The sequence below is a fragment of the Ostrinia nubilalis genome, chromosome 6, assembly GCF_963855985.1.
Source record: "Ostrinia nubilalis chromosome 6, ilOstNubi1.1, whole genome shotgun sequence".
Taxonomy (NCBI): domain Eukaryota; kingdom Metazoa; phylum Arthropoda; class Insecta; order Lepidoptera; family Crambidae; genus Ostrinia; species Ostrinia nubilalis.
In genome coordinates, this window is record NC_087093.1 from 11282338 (window position 1) to 11297036 (window position 14699).

Consider the following 14699-nt stretch of genomic DNA (forward strand, 5'->3'; position numbering starts at 1 on the left):
TATGAAGATTTTGTTTCTTGAAAGTAGCCACTAGGGGCGCTGCACAATATGTCATACAATTAATGTCATTTTTTTACGCAGTCGCTAGCGAGCACACCTAACGTAAACTCATGGTAAGCGCACAGTACTTAGGCCTAACATCCATGAATTCAGGTATAAATTAATATTCGTGCTCAACACTCTACATTTACACGTGCCGAAATTCGAACCCATACCTATATCTGATGGCGCTGTAAACCATAGACATTACCCACGACGTTAGAAAATTGTAAACAAAACAGCTCGTAGACTTTCCAAGCGGAAAAACATATGGTCACTGCGTCTTTTGTTTAACAGTTAAACATTGTATAGGAAACGCAGTGAAAAGTCGAATTCGATAATATTATAATACCAGATTTGAATGTAATTATTTGATTTTATTTATCGCACGCATACTTCCAAGGCGTGCGCGATAAGCGACGTCACTAGGGGCTAATATTATTGCGCAGTGGTTGAAAGACCTTCTAGGAAACACGTTAAATTAGCTATATTTAGAGCTCAATATTATGTCTTTTTGGGTTCCGTAAAACCTTTGAAAGACATGAAATCACTCATAAATAAAAAGGTGACTCTATCATTAAACTTCTAACTTAGTTAAATCTAACTAATTTTTTTTACAGATATTTTGTATTTCGGTAGCTTGTTAAATAAAATACGCATTGAGTAAAGAAGTAAATTATTTCTGGGAAAGTAGGGGGGTGGGTGCAGCTTTTTGGGGATAAATATAACATCTACTTAATTGTAACCTACGAAAATTCAAACGTAAAATGGACAGCCAAATATAGAGTATTGTAATTAAATTATTAATACAGGTATTTTTAATATATTGAAAATGCACGGAACCTGCGTCATGTAAATGAACTCACACACAAATCGTTCGTAAATTATCAGGCGCTCGTTGGTAGCAAAGAGGCGGTAGCACAGAGATCGTCATACTTTGCCTTGATTTATATTTAAGTTAAGAAGATAATAATCGCTATAGAATTGTGTTGCACTTCGTGATGAAAAATAAGACTGGTTAAAGATAAGAATTTGTAATACGAAGTAATTTTATCGAATTTGTAAAAAATGTATTATAATAATACTTACTCTTTTTTAGTTTTGAAGAAAACCGAAATAATGTAAAAACATAATATTTTTCAAAATTATCACTTTATTTTGTACCTAAATCTATACATTTTTTTAATAAAATATTTTCACTGATCCATAGAAATCCACTTATTTAATGCTATATAAAAGCCGTTTGTCCTTTACAACCGTTTATAAAATAGGTCGACTTAAAAATATTATAAAATTAAATTGGACGAATGAATATACATATAAATCAAAGAATAAAACCAAAAAGTAGACGAGACAAGAGATTACAAACCATTTATATCACGCTATATTTAGAGCAATAATTATAAGGAATTAAAATATTTTTAATTTCAAATCAAAATAAACGAGGTTAGCGCAAAAGCACCTATTATTGAAATTAACATTTTGTCAAAAGGTTTGGTTCATTTGTTAAATATAGATTCTATCAGCTTACTTTAATAACTATACCTATGTAGTCATTTAATTTAATACAGGTTCATATAAGTTATTAATAATCTAAATGATAAATTAAATAAATATCCTAATAACTGGCAAATGCTGACATTATTCCCTGAACATTTTAAAGGCTGTTATCAAATTATTTAGAAATCTTTTAAAATTTGAATATTTCGTTAGGGCAAGTTTGGCCACATGTCGCATTTATCACATCGTTCTAAGTACATAGTAAATCTTCGTTTTGACACTAAATTACAATTAATAATACTAACTAATAATTCGATTCGCCTAAGTAAGTAACCGTCAACCACAGTCATGAAAAAATATTTACAAAGATTTTATTAAAAAGTTACACCATGTAATAAACCATTCTTACTCAATTTACACTAAAGAATGTAAAAAATAGAAATTTTAAATTAAGATCTATCGTGGAAACTCATTTTTATCACCATTATGTATTAATTAAAATTACTCATTGTCATCTTATTTTAATCACTAATCAATCACGTCAAAGTTCAGATCTAGAAACGTGAATATGTTTATAAATGATTATGGAAAAGTGCGACATATAAAACAATGAGGTAGTTGTACTAAACTCTACATTTTTATCGGTAACATTTCATTTCATTTATTATTTAGGTTTTGTAACATTAAAAGCGCGCGTGCAATTCCGTGACAGTATGTCTCTCCATAGATAAGAATAAGTTTAATAGGAATTGTCTCTCTTTTTCTTTTGATAAAAGTGTAAAAGAGAAAGATATACTGTCACTGTGACAAAAAGTCACCCGTGTGCGCATAGCCTAAGACAATGAAATTGGAGTCGGAAATTCTAGTAAATGAAAAAAGTAGGTAAGTTAAACATCATTTAACGATATGATAACTGCTGGTGTTTAAACTTTAACTCAGGTTATCAGTAATAATAAGTTTCTTCAACTTCATTTGATGCACCGATCATAATAACATTGTATTAACCACTATATGCGAGTTTAATTACGATTTATCAGTATCACGTTGAACTGTAAACAAAACGAAAGTAATGAAGGAATCAATTTACCAATGTTTGTTGCCAAATACACTTAGCAAATATTTGAGTCATTAAACATCATGAACGATATAATTCATAGTTATTCATTATTTACTGTTTAATTTAATACCGTTTCCGCTATAATGAAAGGTAGCTTTTTATGTAAATATGTATTTTATTTCAAACAATAACCTATGTCGTCATGTTGTTTTAGACTCAGTCAAAATTACAAACTGTCTCTAAGATTTATTTGTTATGATTCAATCCCTTTTAAAATAGTCATAATATGTATTCCTCCTTACCATGAATTGACTAGGATTGATTCATGTACAAAAGCCAAAAAAGTCAAATAAAAGGAACTCAATAATATTCGAGAGACATTGAACTAATTAGTACGCAATAATGTAGGTACGCCTATCTTATATTTTAGAGAAGTATACTTAAATTGGTCCATAGAATAGATCACCAGATATCTATCGCATCGTCTTTTGTTTTTGCTGTGTACTATTTATTTAAACTAGAGACTTCCATGTACTACTAAATAAGCTATGGCAAATAAATTGTGCTGAGCTAGGGACAAATGTTCAAGTTAGGATAATAAAGGGGCTCGTTTCATGGGGCTCCGAAGGACACCACCGTGTTTTAATGGCTAGGTCCAGCCCTTCTGCCTCCCTTAGAGTCCTACATAAAGCATTTTCTGACGTAAAAAAAACAATTGAGAAGGGTTGTACACACTACCATATTCACCGCACCCTATCTAGTAGTAATAGAAGTGTTCGTATAATAAAACCCTGGAGGTCTCATCTCTCATTAAGCCGGAACCATAGCACAGTGCAGGTGCCGAACGGCAGGTGGTGAACACCACCAGCGCCATATTACCGCCCACGTCCACATAATAATAAACTGTCTTCTAAATTGGTTTTGCTATGTACTCTTCTACTAGAGACGTAGAGACCTCCATGTATACTACTAGATCTTTGGCGGACTATGATGGTACACAAAAAGTAGGTACATGTAAGTATTATCATTACACTATTCTAGTAGTATACATAAAAGTGAAGTGAACTGAAGGTCTTATCTCTTATTAAGTCTAAACCATAGCACGGTGCAGGTGAGTAGATGCATGAGCACCGTGGTGGACATCACTAGCGATAGCGACATGTTACCGTCCACATCCACCAGGCTTGGTACATAGTCTCCATTGCAGTCCTTTTTATTTTTTCTGTGTACTATTATTTATTTAAACTAGAGACTTCCAGGTATACCAGATAACAATTTAGTGAGCCATTTTGTATCCTATCTAAAGCCCGGTCCATGAGCACGTAGAATTTTGTCCAATAACCCCTAGCTACCCATCCTTATCGCTCGCGCGTAATTATATTGCTGTCGCGAAAGTGCGACTGGCACCCGCAGTGAGTGAGCGCGATAGCAACATAATTACGCGCGAGCGATAAGGATGGGTAGCTTGGGGTCATTGGACAAAATTCTACGTGCTCACGGACCAGACTATAGTAGTACACATAGAAGTGTTCGAACTGAACTGACGGTCTCATCTCTTGTTAAGCCGGAACCATAGCACAGTGCAGGTGAGCAGATGCATGAGCACCGTGGTGGACACCACCAGCGCCATGTTGCCGCCCACGTCCACCTCCGCCATGTCCATCTCCGTCAGGAACTTGCTGGGCGTGATGTAGTGGCAGTACACTGAAAAATAATGTAAATTCATGTAAAAAATAAAAAAATCCAAAAATGTTGTCAAAAAGCTAGGTTTTCGAAAAGTTAGCTTTTCAAAAAGTTACGCAGCCAAAAATTATGATTTTCAAAAGTTACGTTTGAAAAAAATAAAAAATGGTTTTTATAATTTAAGGTTAGATTAGGTTTTCTATTTCAAAGTTAGGTTTTAGGTTTTCAAAGTTAGGTTAGGTTTTCAAAGCTACGTTAGAATTTCAATAATTATTTTTGCGAAAAATAGGTTTTTAAAATTTAGATTTCGGAAAGAGATTTTTAAAGATTTGGTTAGGTTTTTATTAAAATTGTTTTCGAACGGTTAGGTTTTAAACATTTTGGTTTTCTAAAAGGTAGGTTTCGATTTTGCTGAGGGTAGGTTTTTGAATTTTGGTTTTCAAGAAGGAAAGATTTCAAATAGGTAGGTTAGGTTTTCAAAATCTAGTAGTATCTGATGGAGAGCAAAATTAAATTATTTAAGTTCTAATGCAAACTTACTCTTAGAACAGTGAATCTTGGTCCTGTTGAAGCCGTAGACAGAATGGACGGCCACGTGGAAGCCAGCTCGGAAGTATGAGATGTGGTGGAGCCACCGGAACACGTAGGGCGTGTCGGAGAGCGCCAGGCAGAATCCGAACACGGAGAACAGACACGCGACCACTGGGCCCACGAATACTGCGATCTGGGGAATTGCAAGTGTGATTAGTACAGGCGTTGAATTGTATTGCTTGTAGAAATATAAACTTAAATGTAGTACGAGAGGGGACTGTAAGATACGCTACGTCACTTGATACAATAATAACCAAGCCAAGTCAAATAGTCAATAGTCAAGTCAGTTGGAATCAATCTATTGCTGTGCCTAAGTTGAAAAAGTGATTTGTTGCTTTTCCCCCATAGGATTTCCACAATGATCGGTACTGCGCTACTCGTATCTGTGGTACTTCTCGCGACCTTCACCAGATTAGTTAACCGAATGGAAGGCTTTCTTACTCTGTTTGGTTTTCCGGTTCGCGGTCATCATTGGAGGACTTTTCTGCCTCAATGGCCATCAGCTCTACAATTTTTGTGATATTATTGTAGTGGGCATATGAATTAACAATTTAGCTCTAGTTACCTTGGTGGGGTGGTGGAGCCGATGAAGTAGCCCCAGGCCCGCGCGCACAGTGAGGTGGCCACGATGGTGGCCAGGAACAGAGAAGGGCGCGTCGGCTCCAGCGGGTTGTCCGTCAGCACCACGTATGATACGCATGAAATCACCTGCAGGGTTGGGATCATCACCTTGGTGGGGGTGGTGGAGCCGATGAAGTAGCCCCAAGCCTGAGCGCACAGCGAGGTGGCCACGATGGTGGCCAGAAATAGCTTGGCGCGCGTAGGCTCCAGAGGATTATCCGTCAGACAGTACGATAGCACCACATATGATACGCATGAGATCTTGAGATCACCTGCAGGGCTGGGTTCATCACCTTAGTGGGGGTGGTGGAGCCGATGAAGTATCCCCAGGCCTGCGCGCACAGCGAGGTGGCCACGATGGTGGCCAGAAATAGCTTGGCGCGCGTAGGCTCCAGAGGATTATCCGTCAGACAGTACGATAGCACCACATATGATACGCATGAGATCTTGAGATCACCTGCAGGGCTGGGATCATTACCTTAGTGGGGGTGGTGGAGCCGATGAAGTAGCCCCAGGCCTGTGCGCACAGCGAGGTGGCCACGATGGTGGCCAGAAATAGCTTGGCGCGCGTAGGCTCCAGAGGATTATCCGTCAGACAGTACGATAGCACCACATATGATACGCATGAGATCTTGAGATCACCTGCAGGGCTGGGTTCATCACCTTAGTGGGGGTGGTGGAGCCGATGAAGTATCCCCAGGCCTGCGCGCACAGCGAGGTGGCCACGATGGTGGCCAGAAATAGCTTGGCGCGCGTAGGCTCCAGAGGATTATCCGTCAGACAGTACGATAGCACCACATATGATACGCATGAGATCTTGAGATCACCTGCAGGGCTGGGATCATTACCTTAGTGGGGGTGGTGGAGCCGATGAAGTAGCCCCAGGCCTGCGCGCACAGCGAGGTGGCCACGATGGTGGCCAGGAACAGCGTGGCGCGCGTCGGCTCCAGAGGATTGTCCGTCAGCCAGTACGAAAGCACCACGTATGATACGCATGAGATCATCTGGAAGTAATGTTTGACATGAATAAGCAATAGGTTGGTTGAAACATTCTTTTGGCCCAATGCAATGTACTGATAGTTGTAGAGTTGATGAAAGACACATTTTAAGAAAATTTCACGAAATCCAAGCGGACAGAAAGAAATGATTGATTTAGTTGACTTCAAAAGGATCATCATAATTTAGAACGAATCTCTTTATCAGAGGCAAAAGAGGGAGGATTTCCCCACGTTGACCAGACAGCTTGGATAGGCCTAATATTTGCATATTTCTCCCTTTGTCACCTCTTACGAGACCCATGCAAAAATGTTACATCGTGTCAATATTTCTTATGAAGAAAAAATTACCCGTCATTATTTAATAAGAATATCTTACCTGAAAAGGCAATTCCACGGCTAGAATAGAGACGATATATGGACCCAGCTTATACCATCGATTGAAATATTCCCCTTTTAGTATGTCCATCTCCAACGGAACTGTAACAAAAATTTATATATTTAGTACCAGAATCATCTTTTTCGGATCTGTCAGGGTTTTTAAAAACTTATTAAGCAGCATATCAAGTGTATCTTGGTATTGTAATTGAAGTTAGGAGTCATCTTGTACCTTGTAACAGACGATTTTGCATAATAATTTCATCATTTTTAGGTCACTGCAGGAGTAAGTATGCCCCTCTCTAATTCACTAGAGGTAAATGGAGGATTTGGTCAGACGGGTACCAAAATATGTGCACATGGTATAATGTATCTTTAAAATTTCATCTAACAGCATAAAGGGATAAGGATATGGCGCGTTCTCTGAACTTAGCAGAATAATTTACCTTTAAACACATAAATTATTCAGTGCGATGATGTAAGCGAAGTACTCGGAATGAGGTGATAAGCATCAGCCAGTTGAACTTTTAATTAAAACAGACAATTAACATGGCGCTATCTGATCTATAGGTACAGTAATAGGGGCAAAGTCTGCATGTTTGTTACTTAGAAAGTAAAGTATAGTTTTCGAAATTAGGAAGGTACTAATGAGATACCACCATCGATGTTTTAAATGGATATTCGTAATAGTTATAAGTAGACTGCTATTTAAACAAATTTCGCAAAATGAAAATTAAAAAGACGCAAACTTAGTTATGTTGGAAAGCTTATGCGAGCAAAGGCTTGATCAGAAGTTACACTATTTTATGACGTTAAACAAGTTGTTGAAACAGAATTTTATTTACAGTTTTACAGAGACATAATTTAAATTTCAAACATTTAGGCACTAAAGATTTGAAGAAATCATATTGCTTATAGAAAATTAAATGTGTTTTTTCATGTCGTAGTGACTCAGCTACTACTCATTTGCATACAATTAACAGACAACACAATCTCTACGTTAATACGATTGCAATCAAAACATCAAAGTAATTCTAGAGACACGAGGCAATAATTTAAGCAGCGTATTATCTATTAAATGTTATGGTAAGCCTTTAATTGCTAACATTATTGCGAGAGCACGTCAAAGATCACCCACTATCGCCTGAACCTCACTTAGGAAGTTTAACCGCAGCCACGAGCATTGGCTTATAATTAAGCCTGTAATAATTGGTTTCTATAGATATTTACAGATTAAATCTACTTTGAATAAGAAAAACAAAATAAACTCTTAAGTGTGTGATTAATGTAATAGGACAGTAATTTCGTATCCGACTGTTTGTTAAAATAAGAGTAGCAAAACATTTTTGGAGTGAAATTGCGGGTGCATATTTATGTAGGAATCCGTCATATTTAGCTAAGCACCCCAGGTAGGATATTATAAATCATCATCATCATCATCATCATCTCAGCCATAGGACGACCACAGCTGAACATAGGCCTCCCTCAATGCTTTCCATGTTGTCCGGTTGGTAGCAGCCTGTGTCCACAAAACTTAGAATAATACCTTCAGACGTGTTAGAGTCAGAATCATGATGAACCACGGCACGTGTTTTTTTTCTGATTTAGCTTTATGCCTATTATTTAACCTATACAGGGTGGAATCGATAAGTGATCTCACTCGATTATTTCTAAACTATACAAGATATCCAAAAACTGGTTACTGATCCTGAAAGTGCTTTACGAGCTCTATCCAACGGTACCAAAAATAGGTTACAAAATAAACTGGATCTATCCGAAAATTCAATGTTTCCAGCTTCCATACATTTAGTAAAACCACATAATATTAAAAAGTATACAAGATATTTAAAAGCTAGTTACTGATCTTGAAAGTGCTTCACGAGCTCTATCCAACGATACCAATGATAGGTTACAAAATAAACTGGATCTATCCGAAAATTCAATGTTTCCAGTTTCCATACATTTAGTACTGCCACAGTCATGGCACTCATGTCTTGATAATATTATAGCATGTAAAGCCTAAAATCAATGTTTTCCATGAATAATTTTAAATAACAATGCACAACAAGTTCACTTTAGGAGTTTATTATTTAATTAAAAAAATCAACACTTCTAATATTGTGCGGCTGGCATACATTTAGTATGGAGGCTGAAAACATTGAATTTTCGGATAGATCCAGTTAATTCTGTAACCTATTACTGATACCGTTTGAAAGAGCTCATAAAGCACTTTCAGGATCAGTAACCAGTTTTTGGATATCTTGTATAGTTTAGAAATAATCGAGTGAGATCACTTATCGTTTCCACCCTGTATACTCGTATTAAACCACTCATACTCACACGAGAGCGTGACGGACATCTTCCCAGTGTACACCACTAGCAGCATAGACCCATAAAGATATACATAGTTTCCCAGCACTGTGCTGGCTTCGCTTCCCACGCCCAGGTATAGGTAGCCGAAGATGAGAGCGATCACCACATGTGCTGCCACGCGGTACATGAATAAGGACTGGAAGAAAAGATAGTTTTTCATCATCATCACCATCAAAATCTTTAACTGCATAATATTATCTTCAAATGCATTATCATCATTTTCATCTGGATTATTATACAGGATGTCCCTAAAAGTAGTGTCAAACCGAAGCCCAGAGGTAGAGTATCACTAGGGCTATCCAAATCACCCCCATGTATGTTCAGCGATTTTTGATAAGTTTTCGAGTTATGATTTTTTTTAAATTTCTGTGCTTGGGCACTTTTTTGGTCACTGTGGCGCGGTGAATAGTTAAGTTACATGCCTGATTTTTTTTATTGTTAAATGAATACTAAGCCTAACTGATTCAGAAGTATTTACATCCATAACACTAAAATCCTGTAGGTATGTTGTAAAAAAAATCATAACTCGTAAACTATCAAAAGTCACGGTGATTTGGGTAGCCTTAGTGATGCTCTACCTTCGCTTCGGTTTGACACTACTTTTTGGGACACCCTGTATATTACGATCTTCATTATCGTCATCAACTCATTTAATTTCTACAAGAACACGGCCCTCTCCAATTTATTAGAGGCAAATAAAGGATTTGGTCCTACACTCTCCACGGTGGCCAGATGGTTTGGAGAGGCCTGATGCTAGCATGTTTCTCTCATGTATGCCTCTTAAGAAATTCTCAGAAACAGCTGCGACTGTTCTACATATTCTACTCTGCCGAACCATAGGGCTAACGTTGTTCCTCATGTGCCCTTATTAGATGTCTAATAAATAACAATTTAACTTGTATTATGACATCAGCAAAGTATTGGAAACAAAGCTGCAAACAATATTGCTAAACTCAAATAGGTATTAGAACAATATCATCCTCATTCAAAAATTACTTACATAATTTCTTGTCGTCATTAAATAATTTCTATATAAGAGGATCCACGTTTGCCTGAGGAGACCGGATGGCCTATAAATGTTTTTGGAGGCTTTTTGTTGGTGTTTTGAATTCACTAGTAGATGCTTCGGTTTTAGCTCCGAGGTTATATCTGAAATAAGGAAAAATAAAATTTAGTTTGTTAATGGTTATGATACTTGAAAGATTTGAGTTTTCCCTATACCTAATGGCAATCTTCATAATGTCCATATTTACCAAAAACTTGCTTTTTGGTGTCATCTAAATTAAGACGTTAGTAAATTACTTATTTCAAACAAACAAATGTATTTTTGCAACATCATGTACCTACCAAAGACGACAAGTTAACGGATTGAACAATGTAAATAGATCCAAAATAAATATCATAAGATAATACTTTAAAATTTCCACGTCTGGATAAACCACCTAACTTTAACGGTAACAGACGATAACCGGTGCTTTTTGTATGGAGTTTGACAGAATTTTGACGTTTGTCAAAGTTAAAGTAAGATGGTGCAACGCAGCCTTAAAGTTATCACGTTATCTTTTGGCCCCCAGTACGAATCGAACTCACTATAGTTTAGTAAGTATCCTTACCACTAAGCCCCACGGCTTAGACGGCAGATCCCATTGTAAAGCCATGATTTAGTTATCGGTGCCTAACATCAAAACAACCGTGTCGTAGTACTTATGTAAATGCAGGCGAGACGCACGTGTTTTCAAATGTCGAGTATTGTTCATAACGACCTCTGTTATTTCATGCTAATAAATATGCTCTAATGAACTACAGTAGTCCTATTGTTCTGTCATGGATTAACAAATAGTCTGATTGTTAATATACCTACCGATTAGTCCAAAAACAAAATAAGATAAATATTCGCCACTAATATGTAGGTATTTAAGTTGTAAATAGTCGAATTTTCATAGTTAATTTTCTTCTTCATGACCTACCTACTTAACCTCAATCAACTTTAAATATTCTCATTTCAGTGGGTTTAGGGTTGCCAGATGGTCTACTTTTATTATTTCTCTCGCGACGCAAGTCCCAAAGGCCAAAAAAAAATTTTTTTTCCTCCCGATAATCGGCTCATTCAACCCTATAAGTGTACGTATCCCTTGAAATGTTTTGCTAGTAAGATGATTTATTAAAGGCTCATATCTAAATTGGTTTAGCTTTTTATTTAATGGCGATAAAAAATCGTAAATAACGTACCTAAAGGTCCTGGTAAAGCAGGTATGGTGGGTACGTGAGCCTCATACGTCCTCGTGGCCGTGGGATCCGACCTGAACACTTCCATGGTCTTCGCTGCCCTTACGAGGTCCACCTCGTATTCACCTGACGCCACCTCCATTACTGCAAAATGGAAATTTTCACTTTACTGTTTAGTACAGTTACAGGAGTTGTTAAACTTCAGCCCCCTTATTAATAAAAGTTACACCCTAGTTGAACTTTTACTTAAGTTGTCATTTAGTATGGAAATGTCATTTTAATCCTGTGTTTATCTTAGGTTAACTTTTTATTAATAAGGGGGCAGAAGTTATATTACTTTAAGAAGTTTATGTTAAGTTAATAAGTACATTACTCGTAATAATAATATGGATAAGTACACCTTAAGGTAGCTGTGACATTAAAATTATAGTCTGGAAGAGCTTTAAAAGGATCGTAGAATACATTATCGCTCTACTAGAAGATCTATAAAATTCTCGTAAAATACATTATCGCGCTATTACTATAGACTATCAATCAACTATTGTTCTAAAGGTATAATTATTTTCTCTTATTACTTTGAAATGCATTGTTAAGACAATATTATGGAATAGTAAAATATAATTCCGTTTTGATAGCACATGAACCTGGCTGATTTAGTCACGTCAAAACAAACTATATTAATTTATTAGAGCTTTTTTGTTAATTTTTAATTCAAGCAATCCTATCAATCTATTTAATTTTGTACAACTCTACTGAACCCTTCGTATGCGAGTCAGCATCGAACCTGAATGATTTTTAATTACCATAAAATAAGTATTAAGTATACTATTTTAACTAGAGTAATTTTACAAATCGATTGTAACAAGTTATTATCAATGCACTGAACGAATTATTGATGATGTTTTCTACTTAGTCAATAAAATTATACCCCGTGATTAATAGTCGATGAAAAAGAAGTGTGAAACTCTCATCTATTGTCTTTTGTAATAACACTGAGGTAAGATAACAACTATGTTTACTATCTTTCTTTATTATTGCTTGTATTGTATTGCTACTTATTGTAACACCACACCACTATACCTATATTGTAATGTGACATGCAATAAACATTTTGAAATTGAATATTTTCAAAGGATCTAATTCCCAATTATGCAGCTATGTTTTAATTAATATTACAATGCAAGTAATAAATAAAACAGCGACTCTAAGATACAATCATATTGCAATTTAAATATTCCAAGGTATTTTTCAAGCGATGTTCGTTTTAATCAAATATGCACATTAAATTATCTTATCAATGTGGTGTTTACATTTTTTATTATACTGAGGTGTTGTACTACTGATTTGAAAATATTGTTATAATGTTAATAAGATTACATACGAGTAAGTAGGTATAGGTACTATTTCTCTGTGCCTAAGAGAGTCTTAGTACTTAGATTGGAACCCTTTTCCACGTGTTAGTCGTAGACATAGCAAGTGATGTATTTTTTCTTATTTAATCTTTTGATGAGAAAAACTGTCGTGAGTTTACTAAACACGGTAACCGCCTTAGCGTTGTTCTCAAAACCCATTATTGTGTCATAGTTTTTATGTAATGTTTGCATGGCGTAGTTAGTTCACACGATATTACGAGTAATAAGTTGTTTTCACGATATCTTGACGATGATTCGTGACATGTGCAGCTTTTATGGCATGCAGATGTGCTAAGGCGGTGCGCCAAATAGATACTTTCTTGTATTGGACTGACACATCATGTGGCTTACCACAATGATGTTTTTCTATTAATGTAAGTACCTAGTAAGTTCTTGTCGAATAAATAATGTTCCTCAATAATGCATTTTTCAGGAAACGTTTATTTTCAACTAGCTTTTGCCCGCGGCTTCACCCGCGTGAAATTTAGTTTGTCACAGATCGTCATAAATTATAGCCAATATGTTATTTATTCTGGGTTATAAACTTTAATACTGTAAAGTTTCATCAAAACCCGTTCAGTAGTTTTTGCGTGAAAGAGTAACAAACATACAGAATTACAGACATCCAAACTTTCGCATTTCGCATTTATAGGTAACTAGCTTTCCGCCCGCGGCTTCGCCCGCGTGGAATTTTGTCTGTCACAGAAAAACTTTATCGCGCGCGTCCCTGTTTCAAAAACCGGGATAAAAACTATCCTATGTTCTTTCCCGGGACACAAACTATCTCTATGCCAAATTTCATCAAAATCGGTTGCGAGGTTTAAGCGGGAAAGCGTAACAGACAGACAGACAGACAGACAGACAGACAGACAGACAGACAGACAGACAGAGTTACTTTCGCATTTATAATATTAGTTGGGATATTAGAAGGATAATAGAATAGAAGGATAAAAGTGATATTTACCTACTTCCTTAAAACTTACCGCAAAAATGACAATAGGATTTAAGATATTACTACATAATTAAAACATGTAACAGTTACAAAAATAAATATAATAAATAAATAAAAATAAATCTCAAATCAACTCGTATTTTTATAAAACGCAAAAATCGATTGCCTTAGTTTAATGAAGCCATGATGAATCATTTAGTTTAACAAAAAATATTATAGTACTCACACGGTATATTTTACCAGTATTTCTAATAAGACTTAATTTTAATTTATGTAATCATTATGCTGTGAACTTTAACTAATAAGTACTTTTGTTTACACTGATATTATAAATGAAATGTTTATGTAATTAGACGTTGGACTGTTTCCAGACAGCGGTAAACACGACATAATTTAAAATTATATAGTGAAATGATTTGATCTTGATCCCGCTAATCTCCGGGATCATTTCGTCATCAGATCGATTCTGCTGTTGCGTAATTAATTAGTTTCATGTAATGAATGGGCGCTAATTAGTTGTTCACTTTTGCTTAGTGTTATCATTTTGTATACAGTTACATAAGTTCAGTGAAAGATCCATTTTTTAATTAATTGTATCGCCAAACTGTTGTCTCTACACATCCATTAGGTAGGTATACTCGTAATAGGCAAATTAGGTACAAAAAACCCGTTAAACCTATTAACGGATGTATTTTTTTGTACTATTAGCATTAACTTCCAAGGTTTGTTGAGGAACACACATAAATCGAGTTTAAAGATCTTTGCATGATTAGTTGATAGCTTTACTCATAAAGCAAACAATACTTTAAGCATTTTTGCAAACATAGCGTGCCTCTGTATTGAAAGTGTTAATTTCGAAAGTGGTATAAGCC

The 14699-nt window shown here is 35.9% G+C and overlaps 1 protein-coding gene across 1 annotated transcript in view; it reads right to left on the reverse strand.

The window, feature by feature from the left end:
• Window positions 1–1191: 1191 nt before the first annotated feature.
• The window catches only part of LOC135072623 (ATP-binding cassette sub-family G member 1), a 36409-nt gene continuing 22901 nt past the window's right edge, over window positions 1192–14699 (reverse strand). The window contains exons 7-13 of the mRNA XM_063966624.1: window positions 11467–11607; window positions 10238–10386; window positions 9205–9373; window positions 6866–6966; window positions 6340–6495; window positions 4820–5003; window positions 1192–4300 (exon numbers count right to left, since the gene is read on the reverse strand). Of these exons, the coding sequence (XP_063822694.1) occupies window positions 4146–4300; window positions 4820–5003; window positions 6340–6495; window positions 6866–6966; window positions 9205–9373; window positions 10238–10386; window positions 11467–11607 (1055 nt within the window). The 3' untranslated portion in view covers window positions 1192–4145. The remainder of the gene's footprint in view (window positions 4301–4819; window positions 5004–6339; window positions 6496–6865; window positions 6967–9204; window positions 9374–10237; window positions 10387–11466; window positions 11608–14699) is intronic.